Source organism: Phasianus colchicus, chromosome 1 (assembly GCF_987193195.1).
Source record: "Phasianus colchicus chromosome 1, bPhaCol1.hap1.1, whole genome shotgun sequence".
NCBI lineage: Eukaryota > Metazoa > Chordata > Aves > Galliformes > Phasianidae > Phasianus > Phasianus colchicus.
This window is the reverse complement of record NC_143436.1, coordinates 161207038-161222723: the sequence shown is the minus strand read 5'-3', so window position 1 is coordinate 161222723 and position 15686 is coordinate 161207038. Positions and strand designations below refer to the sequence as shown.

Sequence of the window (15686 nt, the reverse complement as noted above, 5' to 3'; positions counted from 1 at the left end):
TCAAAGACAGCCAGCATGGCTTCACCAAGGGCAGATCTTGCCTGACCAATCTGGTGGCTTACTATGATGGAGTGACGGCTTTGGTGGATGGGGAAGCGAGACATATGTCATCTACCTGGACTTCTGCAAAGCCTTTTGACATGGTCCCTCACCACAATCATCTCTCTAAATTGGAGAGGTATGGATTTGAAGGATGGACTGTTTGATGGATTAGGAATTGGCTGACTGGACACATCCAAAGGGTTGTGATCAATGGTTCTATGTCATGGTGGAGACCGATTACAAGCAGTGACCCTCAGGGGTCAGTCTTGGGATCAGTGCTCTTCAACATCTTCATCAATGACACAGACGATGGCATCAAGTGCACCCTCAGCAAGTTTGCAGATGACACCCAGCTGAGTGGTGCAGTCAATACATTGGAAGGAAGGGAAGCCATCCAGAGGGATCTGGACAGGCTGAAGAAGTGGACCCATGAAAACCTAAAGAGGTTCAACAAGTACAAGTACAAGGCGTTGCACTTAGGATGTGGCAATCCCAGGTGTTTACACAGACTGGCAGAAGTTCTCTTTGAAAGCAGCCCTCCGGAGAAGGAGTTGAGGGTCCTGGTAGACAAGAAGCTGGACATGAGCCAGCATTGTGCTCTTGCAGACCGGAAGGCCAGCTTTGTTCTGGGCTGCATTAAAAGAGGCATGGCCAGCAGGGAGAGGAAGGTGATTGTCCCCCTTTACTCAGCTCTTGTGAGACCCCATCTGGAGTACTGCATCCAGACCTGGGCACCCCAGAACAGGAAAAATGCAGAGCTCATGGAATGGGTCCAGAGAAGGGCCACTGAGATGATCAGAGGGCTGGAGAACCTCTCTTATGAGAAAAGGTTGAGGGAACTGGGATTGTTTAGCTTGGAGAAGAGAAGGCTCCAGGGAGACCTCATTGTCACCCTCCAATACTTGAAGGAAGCATATAAACAGAAGGGGGAACAACTGTTTACATGGGTTGATAATGATAGGACAAGGGGGAATGGTCTAAAACTTAGGGGAGGTTTAGGTTAGATATTAGGAAGAAGTTTTTCACACTGAGGTGAAGCACTGGAACAGGTTGCCCAAGGAGGTTGTGGATGCCCCATCCCTGGAGGCATTCAAGGCCAGGCTGGATGTGGCTCTGGACAGCCTGGTCCTGTGGTTGGCAACCCTGCTCATGGCATAGGGGTTGAAAATAAATTATCATTGTGGTCCTTTTCAACTCAGACCATTCTATGATTCTATGAAATGAGTATCTTGCTTCTGTTCATCAGTGCAGTGAAAGAAAGACTTATAACAGTGAAAGATTTTTTGTTTGTTTGTTTGTTTTAGTTGCATTAGTCAGGTGTATTCTACTCTTATAGCTCTTCCCAAATAAATGTAATTAAATTGTCTATGCAACTTGCATACATAATTTTTTTTTGTGGCTAAGAAATGAAACAAAATTTACATGCAAATTTCATATTTTGTTCTAGATTAAAGAATTTGGCAATAATTGAAGTGGAATCTACTTTGAGAACAATCTTCCTTCTGCTGAGTTTATATTATAACAAATAAAATAAGCTAAGCAATGAAATTTGATTTTCATCAACATTCTGAAAATATGCTTGTCCTTGTATTTTCCTCAGGAAAAACAAAATACAAAATATTTTATCCAGACTCCAAGTCATTCTGTGACACATTCTCTGTAACAACAAATTAGAATGATTATAATCGGTCTACAATCCTGACATAAAAATTATGCTGTAGGGTAAACTAGCTTAAGCACAATACCAAAATGATGTAATTGGTTTACACACTGGATCACTCTCATATCCAGCCAGTACTACTAGGATGAGTTCAGGCTGCCCACGAAATTTACACATGTAACACACATTGAAACATTTTTTAATTATTGGTTGATGCTGTAGAAGCAGAAGGGAAGTCTAAATTTACATAGATTCCTGTAGTATAAGTAAGGTCAACATTACACATGTACCACTCTGTGGGATCAGTACAGTTAATTCTACTTTATTTGAATGTCTTTCTTCACAATTGGTTTGTTACACTGTAGTACTGTGTTGGCTGCTTAAGTTATTATTCACTACCTATGGTTTTGAAAATATATTTTCCATTAAAAACAACGCCATTAGCTTCCTATTATTTCTTATGTATTTTTTAAATAGCAAATAGAGTTATCTGAAGTAAGAAAAATAATAAAAAGGAATATTATGCCATTTTTGTTCAAATTCATCATAAGATTCATTCAGTTTTTAACAGAACTTTTTGCCCTTCTGTAGACTACACTTTAGATATACAGCATCTCAATAGTGGGAATTCTGAAAGGAGAATTCAGTGGTCTGTATGTTTTGTTGCTGTGTCTCTGAGAAGACAGTGATGTTTATGACATTAAAAAGTTGGTGTACTATCAGTCCATCTGGGCAGAAGATTTCATAGTATCTTCAATAATTGAATACTTTTAGCATTTGTATCTCTTTACTTCTGTTTTCTAACAGATATATTACCTTGTGTAACTTTCAACCACAATTTGTAAAGTAGGTTTCCTGCAGAATATTTCATAGAAGCAGAAAGCAGAAACTATGCACTACATTTAAAGGTTAGCTATTTTTTTTTCCTTTGGAAAACTTAGACTCAAACTACAAGATTCTTCTTTTGTAAGAGTTTGGTAAGAACTTTTATTCTCTATTTAATGTTCTATAGCTATGAAAAGTGTAGGCAATGAAACTATACTATGTCCAGAGACTGAAAAGCTGTAGAGACAGGAGATATGGAAAAATATATATATATAAGTTGATCAATTTGGTAGATAGTCCCATTCTATATTTTGCATGAGAATTTACATCAAGAAAGCTATACAACTAATTTCAATAGTTGTAGCAAAGGATGACTTGCAGTCAGAAGCTTATGAGTAGAGACATATAGATCATAATCATGGAAAACCCTTTTGTGCTTAAAATAAGAGTGTAGGAATAATAATAATAATAATAAAGTAAATAAATAAATATAAAAAAGAGACTTTAAAGAAAAATAATAAAAATAAAGAAATGCAAACTACTTAATTTAAAACAACCTAACAAAACAACAACAACAAAACAGAAAGTGCTTTCAAAAAACAAAAAAACAAACATGCTGGAACAAAGGAAAAAAAAAAGCAAAACCCCAAATTTATCTGCCAGAAAATGTAGTAGCATCAAAATTCAGTGCTATCAATATATGATGCTGTGTTATAAAACATTTGCCTAAGCTTACTCTCTACATTACTGAGTTTAACTACTTGTTTAAGCTCTCATCCAGATGTACTTTAACCACCCTAGGTCAACTGAGTCATGGACACTGCAAATGAAACTGGTTTCATCATTATTTTGTTTTAGTGTCTTACAAAGAAAAGTGAGAAGTTCTTGGATTTGGTTGAAACCACTTGCTAAATATTTCTACTTCAAAAATATTTTTCACTAAAGGTAATCTAAATTCTCCCATTCATGAAGGAATAGTCAATATGAGGTAGTCTGTTGCTAATTCATGTAGTCATATAGATTCATTCATAATGTATATTATAATGTTGGAGAAAATGCCATTTATTCATGACAAAATTGGAACTGGCTGAGAAATATGAGAACTGTTTTGATGAGCTAAGAAATAACAGGATATTATTTTTTTTGCAGAACTACCAAAAATCTATTTTATCAATCTCAGTAGGACAGAGTTTGCCTGAAAATAGATATTTGCAACTCTTTAATTGACATTCGTGAAAACTGATTGCTTGGAAGCCTGTGAAGATTCTTCTCTCCTCACTCACCACTCCATCCTCATTTCTGCATGCTGAGTGTCACTCCACTATTTGGCTGTTGTTTAGCATTGCAGCTGTTTTTTAGTTCGTCAGAAGTTGCAGTTCTGCACAGCTACTAGTATTATTATTTTTTTTCTGCCACCAACTCTTGTAGCCTTATGCAGTTGGCCACCACGAACATAAAATTCAATAAAGGGAGAGAAGAAGTAATGGAAAAGAAAATTATTATTTGAAGAGTGGGAGATACAGCCATTGGATTTGTCATTTTCTATTTTCTTACTTAGGGGAAGGCCATACAGCTAATGAGAAATATGAATTACAATGCAAAAGAACAATCATTTAGAAAATGTATCCCTACGATTTAATTATAATAATTTTTTTAAAAGTGTTTTTTTTAAGAAAAATTAAATGTTCATAAGCAGTCCACAAGTTGAATAGTCTATGTCAATTCACAACTAATTCAAACTCTTCTATCACTTCTCCTGACATTTTAGGAAAACTTATTACAGTGAACTCTCACTAGTTATTCAATACTACATTTGATCAGGTTTTTCTTTTGCTAAAAATGCAAAGAAAGGTTCATATTTGTCCTCAGAACATTTTATTTTTATTAAAAGGACATCACAGCATGCCAAGAGGTGAGAGAAATGGGATAAAAAACATCACAGGCAAAAAAAAAGAAATTGAGTACCACAAAGTCAGGTTTAAGCTTCCTATGCATATTCATAGAAGTATAAGCTGAAAGGCCATTTTATGAAAGGTCACTATACTTCATAAAATGATAATTTTAGAAAGAAAAGCTAGTCCAAAAAGTAGATGTAGTCATTACTGACATATCTTTGTCTACCCTCCAGTTAAGAAGTTTTAATGATGAAGGTTCCTAAATCACTGCAATAATAGATGCCAGGCATTAACTTTTAAGTTTTTTCCCTCTATCTCATTTTCTTTCCTTTATGCAGTTAAAGTTCATTACTTCTTGGTCTATGTGGCTTGGAATAAACATGGGAAAATAGTGTTCTCTCTTAGAGATGCTTTTTATGCAAACAAAATTTGTTCTTATATTTTCTCCTCAGACTTATTTTTGTCATTTTTAAATTGTACTAATTTACTCATTTTATCCTATAGATTAAACATAGAAACTTAATTAGTCTCTTAACTAGTTCCTTGCCATTCCCAAGAATTGTCTGAATATTTCTGGAAATACAGTGCCCAAAACTTTAAATACTATAATTACTGAAATTTCAGCAGCACTGTGCAAAAAAGAGATAACTCTATATATCTTTCAAGTTTTACCTTCTGGCTACATGTCCCATTATTATGCTTGCATTTTTCAGAGACTTCAGCAATTTGATTAAGACTTTATTAAAATGAAGATATACAATACTTTTCTTGCTCCTCTGTTTATAAATCCTCTATCATTCCATAAATAGAAACATTGATTCTGAATAAATCCATATTGGTTGTAATATTTCTCAGTTTTTCATATAGGAATCTCCAAATATTTCTTTCAGAATTTGTTCTGGATGACAAAGTTAAGATGACACAGTACTTTCATTTTTTGAAGAGGAGACCAAAACAGCTTGCCTCCAGTCTTTTGATAAAACTTCATGTATTTATAGAAATACTTCATAAATAAATAAATAAATAAATACATACATACATATATAAATTGCTAATAGTTCTAAGATCCTATCAAGTAGTCTAAGTAACGTGAGCTGAAAGTAATAGGTCCCAGACAATATGAAATCCTTTAATTTGTAATGGTCTCTCTAATTTGTTCTTTATTATTCAAGGGTGAGATCTCATCTTGTTCTGTTGTTGACAAAGTCAGTTAACCACTTGTTAGAAGACATTTTTGTTAAAACTAATGAAAGTCAGATTACTAATACTAACCTGAGGGTTAACCTGTTTCAATGAGAAGTATAAACAGCTCATTTTAATCTTCCACTGACTATTGGGATGTTTTCATTACTCTTCCTGCTTATTCTTACTACTACTTGACAGTTGATGTCGTTATTTTTGTTAGATTTTTTTCTCCCACAATATTACAGCCTTTTCTCTGGTTCTAAATAAAAATAATATTTTTTTAAAAAATAAAAATAAAAATAAAATAAAAAGTAATAATAATAAAAAAAAATGAATGGGTCACCTGCTGGTAACGTTGGTATTTGTTTACACAGCATTTCTCATTATTTTGACTCTGTGTCTCATACTGAATGAGGTAATATGAAGGCACAGTTCAGTTTGTTTTCCTAGGCACTCTGCAGTCCTTCAGTGCCACTATAGTAAACTTTACATTGCCCATATCTTCAGACTGTGTTTATACAGGTAAATTCAGCTATATTTAGGAACAGTCTCAGGCACTGGAAAGCAGTGTAAATGCAGCCTCATTCCTCAGTTTCCCACTAGAACCCCCTGGCTTCTCCTAACAGATACCATACAAGCAGCTCCCTTTCACCCCCTTTCACCCCCACCCCCATTTTAAAAGCTACACCAATACAATCTATTTTCAAATGTTACAGATAAATTTGTTCTAGAATGACCTGATTCTAATAAAAGATTAAACCAAGTCCAAAAATGTCACTAGGACTCCAAAAAGAAACACTATGCTTTAGTACTTTTTTTTTTTTTTTTTTTTTTTTTTCCTTCCTAGTCTTGGTGCTCATGTACTTATTCCTTTTTTTTTTTTTTTTTCTTATGACAAATAACTAGAGGTAATAAAGATTAGTAGCATGCATTCTGTAGTCACTGTATACCACTCTTGCATTTAAATAATCTACAGCTTAAATAGAAATAAAGAACTGTGATGGACTGCCTAGCATGCCTCTTTTCATGTTGATGTATTAGGTCATTGCTTGAAAACAAAATTAACAATCTAAGTTGGTTTAGAGACTGGATTTCCTGAAGAAAATTTAAAAAACGAAATAAATAAATAGATAAGTAAAGAGAGAGATTGATTTTCTTTCTTTTTTTTTTTTTTTTTTTTTTTTACCGTTAGTTGGAAATTTTTTATAGATATTTAATGTTTATTTTTTTTCTTTTTTTTTTCTTAAAAAAAAAAAATCCTACCACACATATGAATTACTGGTGCATACAGTATCACCATAATTTCAGAGCCTAGCCTTCTATCACTTGACCAGTGTCTTGAAAATTCATGTGATTTTGCAGTGAAAACTAATAAAATGAAATTGGCACAAAGGGAATAAAAAACAATTTTAAACTTCTTTCTCTATTTTTTTCCCGAAATTAAGAATCCACTGTTATGTAAAATACTTGCATCAGTGTTTGTTTGTTTGTTTAGTATTTTTTTTTCCCTATAGAAATGAAACAAACAAATGAGAAGAAAAAAAAAAAAAAAACAACCACTACTACTACTGGAAGTTATAATGCGTGTTGGTTGTTTGCTTCTTTCAATATATCAATAGACTTTGCTACTATGCTACAGGCTTAACCGATTCATCCCATTAGGTACTTCTTAGTCTTTCTCTTCCTTTACCTTTCACCTCTGGAAGTCAGACTGTAATCCCCAGCACTTTGAAGAGTACTGTAATTCTTTGATCTGGTGCTTAACCGATGACTTCACACTGCATAGTGAATTGAAGCAAAATGCCATAATATCCTTAAGTCAGTAATATCACAGGAGTAAAAATGAACTCTCTTCTTTCATTAGGTTGAGTTTCTGGTCTAATGGGAAAACAGCATCTATTACTTTATGAATCCTAATAAAATGTTCACTATAAAGAGATAGTTCTGAGAATATGAAGATATCTGAACTAAAAGTACTTACCACAAGCTGACTCCCATTATCTGTGTGAAACTGGTATTTCTTTTGGAGCTTCTCTTTATTATTTTCTCCGTATGGAACTTCTACTTTTCTTGGATCACAAATTTGTACAATGGCACAAATTGTCTGCATGCTATGGGAAATCTGACAGTGAAAAAAAAAATGGGTTAGCCAACTTTACTTAGGCCATTATAAAAAATGGGATAACTGTGAGTAGTTTCAAACAATCAGTTATTCAGTTTAAGGTCACTTGAAGATATTTTGGATTCACTTTTTACAGATAGACTTCTCATATTTTTCATATTTCAGCTTGTCAGCAGCTTGCACTAAAATATGAAGGTTTGAAAATGCAGTCCCTGAACTCAGATATCAGGTTATTACTCTGAGTTTCAAAGCATAACATGACATTTCCCTAGATTACAAATAAGAGGTCCTATATTATTGGACAAAACTGTCAGTGTCCTGTGTTAAACAGGAGTTCAGAAACAACGTGGTTGTTGTTGCAGGACACCACTGACATATTGGAAGTATAGATATTGAAAGACCTATTTTTGAGTTACAGTCAGCCAATCTTGCTCACCAATTCTAAATATGAAGACAATTATCCATTGAAATTAATGAGGAATAAATCATGATTCTTATAGAGACATTTATAAGCTTCTGTACAAGGTATAGAGGACTTCTGTAGTTTAGAAAGGTTTGATAAACCACCTCACTCTTTTCTCCAGCACACTTAATAATCCTATTGACTTCAGATAATATGTTTCAATATATTCAGTACTGCTAAGTATTTCATTCTTCTTTCAGGTTCCATAGATAGGCAGTATGATTGCACAGTATTAATACTTCTTAATGGCAGTAAATTATTTGGGATATTCAGAATTAGTAGAAGATACCAAGGCTAAAAACTAAACAGTTCCTTCCAGTACTTGAAGGAGGCATCCAAGGCCAGGCTGGATGTGGCTCTGGACAGCCTGGTCTAGTGGCTGGCGACTCTGCACATAGCAGGGGGGGTTGAAATAAAATAGATGATCATTGTGGTCCTTTTCAACCCAGGCCATTCTATGATTCTATGATCTCAGAAAAACAGAGTATTCATAAAGTCTAAAATTTTATCTTCCAAACTAATTGCTCTTTTGCTACCTCCTGAAATATTACCTATTGATCCAATGTACAAGGGAGACAGCCTCAATTGTCTTCCCATCTGAATTTCTGCTCGAAAGTTTCAGATTCATTTATATAAAGTAGTCATGTAAACAGTGGATTGTCAATACATATTGCTTTCTTACAGCTGTATTTCTCATAGATGTTTATATACTACTTTAGGCTGGAATTGCGTATGTATTTGTAAATGTGTGTTCTTCTAAATGCCAACTAGGCTTTATGTGAGTGCTTGTCTTACAGTAGCTGGTCTTCAGTGTGCAAAACTCCTCAGACTTTAAATCTCATCAAAAGATCAGTTGAAATTTTTAGGTTTAATTCCTGAGCTACAAGCATGTTTGAAGATTACTGAGATTTTGTTCATGGGGTTATGATGTTCTACAGAGAAAGTGATAGAATGAACATAGGACAAAATAACATTGTATAAACAAAAACACAAATTGACTTAAGATGAATAGATAGATAGTAAAACAAGACAAACTTAATGAAGACAAATAGGATGCTGTCCATTAAAAGGCATTTATACATTGGGAAGAAAAAAAAAGAAAAAAAGAAAAAAAAAAAAAAGAAGCAAAATAGACTGTTCTGTTTGAGAAAAAGAAGACAGAAAAACAAACAAAACTATGCTAGACATACCATGCCAGCTCTTTGAACTATATATTTGCATAACATAAGAAATCTGAGATACAGAAGATCAATTTCAGATCCCTCAAACATTCTTAGGGCAACTACACAACAACCATAATTTTCCATACAAATTGTAATTCGCAAACTACAATATTCTCTAGAAAATATTGAAATTTCATTTCTGTAATAAAGTTTTCTCAGAATGCCATTAGCTTTTAACTCTGACCTTCACTCAATTCTTTGCAGAGTCAATTAAAATAAAACTTACCCCCCACATTTTCTTTAAAGTACACCTTACAGACTCAGAGATGTTAATTTAAATAACAACGTTAGATGTATAGATATACTTACAAATGTAATGAAACAAGAAAAGATGTGCTTCCTTCTGCTGTTCAACTCTGTCTAAACAGTACAGTTTCAAAGAATAAGTTTCATTTAAAATATTTATTTATTTATTTATTTATTACCTCCCTCTCAGGATTATTCAATCTTGTTATCCTTTTATTGTGTAATAAACCTGCAAAATTAATGAACAATGATGCTTCTTTTTTCTAGGTATATGAAAACACTGAAGTAGGAGAAAGATTTGGAATTAGTCAGCTGAAGTTGATAGGCATTTCACAGATAAAAAGAGAAAAGTGATCCCAGTCTTGAAGTAATTTACAGAACAGGGGGCAAATTCCTAGGTATGTTTGTTGTAGGTGATTAATTTCATTTCAACTACATAAATCATCCAAATTCTTCTATGATTCTGTACATACAGACAGCTATGTAAAAATAGACAGTCTATTACTAAACTCAATAATATAATGTACAAATTAAGAACCAGATACTTTATATGTTCTCATAAAATATTCCCTGATTTCCGGCATTGACCTACCTGAAGGAACATGAAAAAAAAAAAAAAAAAAAAGTTTTTTAACTTTTAGCGGTAAAAATAATATTTTTTTTTCTTCTCCTACCATACTCAATCCACCTTTTTAATCTATTTTTATAGAAATATTTGGGATAATCTTTAGCAGAAATTATAAGGCAGCAACACTTGTATATACAGCAGATGGAAGATTTATGATCTTGTAAAAGTCATCTGATATCACTGTTTGGAGTGACAGAAAAGTCTTCGAGCTTTTATCATTTCTATACATGTTAATTTTCATGTGACTGAAAAACAATGGTTTCCTATTGTCCTTCCAATGCAAAAGATTATATGATTCTATAAAATCTAAGCGCTAAGAATGTAGAGAATGTGAATGAATGAGTACCACATCTCTAGAAAATAGCTTTACAGATTGTGACAGACAATAAGTTGGACGTGAGGGGGAAAAAAAAAAAAAAGAAAAAAAGAAAAAAAAGAAAAGAAAAGGTCAAGAATAAACTGGAATGCTTTAGTAAGGTGGTTGCCAACAAGTCAAAGAAGTGATCATTTTTCCCTGTTAGGCACTTCTGAGAACACATCTAGAGTACTGAATCCAAAAAAGATACACCAAGAAAACTAGGGTTGTGAAGCATATGACATACGAGGACAGAAGAAATGGCTAATGGAGGATCCAACTAATGTCGTCAGTGACTGAAAACCAGTTACAGAGAAAACAGAATCTGTGTTCAGAGGTGTACAGCAAAAAGACAAGAAGCAGTGGACAAAGCTGCAACAGGTTACATATTGGGGAAAAAAAAAAAAATTACAATAAGGCATCAAAATGTGGAACAGGTTACAAGAAAGTTTGAGAAATCTCCATTTTGAACATATTCAGAACTCGACAAGATGTAGAACAACATGCTCTAATTTTAAATTCAAATTTAGGTAAGAAAGAATTTAAATCAGAAGATCTTCAGAAGTCCCTTATGTGTGGGAATACAAGAAAAACTGTTCAGAGCAGAAACTGTGGAGCAAGATAAACAGCATGAGAACGAAGGACACCTCTAGAAGAAGAGACGTCTCATGGCTCTGACTGGATAAGCGCCTGTGCGAATGGTTGAAGAGTGTTTTGTAGAATGCTCTGGTGACATGTAGGGGTGGATGGACCAGAAGACCCTTTCCATCTGTTTGAACCCTCCTTTGTTTTTGGCTCAAACTTGCTTTCCAAAGCATTTCTTGGGACAGGACTCTGACTTATGCAGGAGGCAAGTGCTGGGTGTCACCAGGTGGCAATCAACATCACTTTGTGGACAATTTTACATTTCAAAGCATTTCTTTGTACTGTTTGCCTTCAAAAGGGAGTGCTCAAGAGTGTTAAATGGCTGAAAATGACTCCAGCCTGATAGGATAGATTGGTAAATGATACCATTGCATTCTGTGCAGACAGGATACAACTGGCATCTCCTAGCTTCCTCTTATCTGTTGACTTAAAATTTGCAAGGCCTGGAAGATGGCAACAAAGGAGTTTCTGCTGAGATTCAAAAGCCAGAAACTGTCACTCCAAAGAGAGCTGACAGACCACTTTGGATTATAAATAAGTTTATAATGTTGTTAGAAAGAGCAGTCCTAAACTGAACAACACAACCTCCAACGACCCATCACTATGGAAGATTAAGTCCAAACCACGAGCAACATTGGAACCCTCGTAGTGACTCTCTCTTGCTTTCTACAAAGACTCCTTGCTTCTATTTCCTATCTCTTTCCTATTTCCCATCTTCCCCATCTCCCTTAGTGACTAGGATTTATAATAAACTGGCTGGACCAACATTTGAGCCGCTATTTCTTAATGTCACTTTTGGGTATACATATATTAAAAGAATCTCCTCTTCTTCCTACAAATTGAAGTGAGACACCATTCGCTTCACCTTTTTCTCCTAATGAAAAGACAAAAAAGAAACAGTGGTGAGTTGTAACTGACTCCCTCTTGAAGGGTGTACAGGCTCTCACTGCAGACCAGAGTCACAGAACTGTGGGGGTTGGAAGGGACCTCAAGAGATCATCGACTCCAACCCTACCTGCTAAAGCAGGTACCCTATAATAGGTCACACAAGTAGGTGTCCAGACAGGTATTGAGTATCTCCAGAGAAGGAGATTCCATGACTTCTCTGGGATTTGTGATGTCACTAGGAAACTCTTAAATTTTGTACTGTTTTCATATTATTACCTACTTGTGAGAGATTATTCTTTTGTACTCTTGTCTCATAGAATCATAGAATCATAGAATCATAGAATTACAAGGTTGGAAAGAATCTACAAGATCATCTCATCTAACCGTCCTCCCAACACCATTGCTAACAAGCTACTAAACCATATCTTGTAGCTCCTCATCCAGATGCCTCTTGAACACTGCCAGGGACAGTGACTCCATCACCTCCCTGGGCAGGCCATTCCAGTGCCTGACCACTCTCTGAGAGAAAAAGTTTATCCTTATGTCTAATCTAAACCTCCTCTGGTACAACTTGTGGCCATTTCCTCAGGTCCTGTTTGTTGCCTGTGAGAAGAGACCAAACACCTCCTCATCACAACCTCCCTTTAGAAAATTGTAAAGAGTGATGAGGTCTCTCCTGAGCCTCCTCTTCTCCAGACTAAACAATCCCAGCTCCCTCAGCTGCTCCTCTTAAGACTTGTGCTCCAGACCCCTCACCAGTTTTGTTGCCCTTCCAGGGCCTCAATATCTTTCTTCTAGTGAGGGGCCCAAAACTGAACACAGTACTCAAGGTGCAGCCTCACCAGTGCTGAGTACAAGGGGATGATTATCTCCCTGCTCCTGCTGGCCACATTATTTCTAATGCAGGCCAGGATGGCGCTGGCCCTTTTGGCCACCTGGGCACATTGTCAGCTCATGTTCAGCTGAGCATCAACCAACACCCCAGGTCACTTTCCTATTCACAGTCTTCCAGCCACTCAGCACCAAGCCTATAGTGCTGCATGGGATTATTGTGGCCAAAGTGCAGGACCCGGCACTTAGCCTTGTTGAACCTCATCCCATTCACCTCAGCTCAGTGATCCAGCTTATCTAAGTCCCTCTGAAGGGCCTCCCTACCCTTAGGCAGATCGACACTACCTTCCGACTTGGTGTCATCTGCAAACTTATTGAAGGCATACTCAATCCCCTTATCTAGGTCATCAATAAAGATATTAAACAAGATGGGCCCCAGTACCGACCCCTGGGGGACACCACTTGTAATGGATCGTCAGCTGGACTTAACTCCATTAACTACTACTAGTTAGGCATGGCCCTCTAGCCAATTCCTTACCCAAAGAGGGGTATACTGGCTACGGGCAGCCAGTTTCCCCAGAAGAAGGCTGTGAGAGACCATGTCAAAGGCTTTGCTGAAGACTACATGAACAACCTTTCCCTCATCTACCAGTCTGGTCACCCAGTCGTAGAAGGAGATAGAGTGGGTCAAGCATGACCTGCCTTTCATGAACCCATGCTGGCTGGGCCTGCACGTGCCATGTGATCTCACCCATGATGATTTGCTCCATAACCTTCCCCGGTACCGAGGTCAGGCTGACAGGTCTGCAGTTCCCCAGATCCTCCTTACAGCCCTTCTTGTAGATGGGAGTCACATACGCAAGCCTCCAATCCTCTGGGACCTCTCCAGATAACCAGGAGCACTGGTAGATGGCAGAGAGCGGCTCAGCAATCACCCCTGCCAACTCCCTTATCACCCGAGGGTGGAGGCAGTCTGGTCCCATGGACCTGTGACAGTCCAGATGGAGCAGGAGCTCTCTGTTTCCATCTGAATCACCGGGAGTGTATTCTGCATAGCATCCCAGACTTCCAGACCAGGGTGTAAAGTGCCCTGAAGATAACTGATCTGCCTATTAGAGGCAGACACAAAGAAGATGTTGAGGACCTCAGCCTTCTCCTTATCCTCAGTGGCCACATTCCCCCCTGCATCAAGTAAAGGATGGAAATTTTCATGGTTCTTCTCTTACCATTGATATATTTGTAAAAGGATTTCTTATTCTCTTTTACCAAATCTGAAATCAAGCTGGGCTTTTGCCTTCCTAACTTCCTTCCTGCATACCTTAGCAACTTCCTTGTAATCTCCCCAAGTAGCCTGTCCCTTCTTCCAGAGGACATAGACTCTCTTTTTCTTCCAGACTCTCAACAATAGTTCCTGGCTCATTCATGTCGGTCTTCTTCCCTTACGGCTTTCCTTACAGCATTCAGGGACAGCTTGTTCTTTTGCCTCTAAGATTTCCATCTTGAGAAGCATTCAGGCGTCCTGAACCCCTTTACCCTTAAGGAGCAATTCCCAAGGGACCCACGCTACAAGTGTCCTGAACAGGTCAAAGTCCACCCTCTTGAAGTTCAAGATAGCAGTTTTGCTAGTCACCCTTCTGACTTCTCCAAGAATAGATAATTCTATAATTTCATGGTCGCTCTGCCCAAGACAGTCCTCAACCTTCACATCTCTCACCAGTCCTTCTCTGTTAGTGAAGAGCAGGTCTAACAGGCCACCACCCCTGGTAGGCTCTTGTACTGGCTGCGTAAGGAAGCTATTTTTGACACACTCTAGAAATATCTTGGGCTGCTTCCTCTGTGCTGTATTATATTTCCAACATATATCAGAGAAGTTGAAGTCTCCAACAAGAACAAGTGCTCGCGATCGTGCGACTTCTGCAAGCTGCTCATAGAATGCCTCATCCATCTCTTCATCCTGATTAGGCAGTCTATAACTGACCCCCACCAAGATGTCACCCCTACAGGCCTTCCCCCTGATGTCACCCCTACAGGCCTTCCCCCTGATCCTTACCCACAGATACTGAACTTTCTCATTCCCAACCCCAAGCTCTTCAACATGAAAACAGTCTTTAATATAAAGGGCCACACCACACCCTTCCCTCCTTGTCCATCCCTTCTGAAGAGCTTGTAGCCATCCATCACAGCACTCCAGTCATGGGAGTGGTCCCAGCATGTTTCAGTAATAGCAACCAGGTCATGGTTAGCCTGACGCACAATCACTTCCAGCTCCTCCTGCTTGTTGCCCATGCTGTGTGCATTGGTGTAGACGCACTTCAGCAGAGTCATCTGGTTCACCCCCAGCTGAAGCATCGTTCCCCTAGGCTCATCTCTTGTGAGGCCTGTTTTGTCCCCTTCCTCCGTCATAGCTAGTTTAAAGCTCTTTCAATAAGCCCTGCTAGCTCCTGCGCAAGGGTTCCCTGCTCCCTTTGAGATAGATAGGTTCCATGGATGGACAACAGGCCAGGGGCCGGGAAAACTGCCCCATGATCAAAGAACCCAAAGTTTCTGCTTCCACACCAGCCTCTGAGCCATTTATTCATTGCTTGTGCTTTCCAAGCCCGCTCCATGTCCCTCACTGCCCCTGAAGGTATAGAACAAAAAATCATTTGAGTTCCTGTTCCTTGAAATAAATTCCCTAA

The 15686-nt window shown here is 37.4% G+C and overlaps 1 protein-coding gene across 1 annotated transcript in view; it reads left to right on the top strand.

Moving 5' to 3' along the window:
* The first annotated feature begins 260 nt into the window (after positions 1 to 260).
* The window catches only part of LOC149920206 (uncharacterized), a 28668-nt gene continuing 13242 nt past the window's right edge, over positions 261 to 15686 (top strand). Inside the window, exon 1 of the mRNA XM_090145338.1 lies at positions 261 to 871. Within this exon, the coding sequence (XP_090001464.1) occupies positions 261 to 871 (611 nt within the window). The remainder of the gene's footprint in view (positions 872 to 15686) is intronic.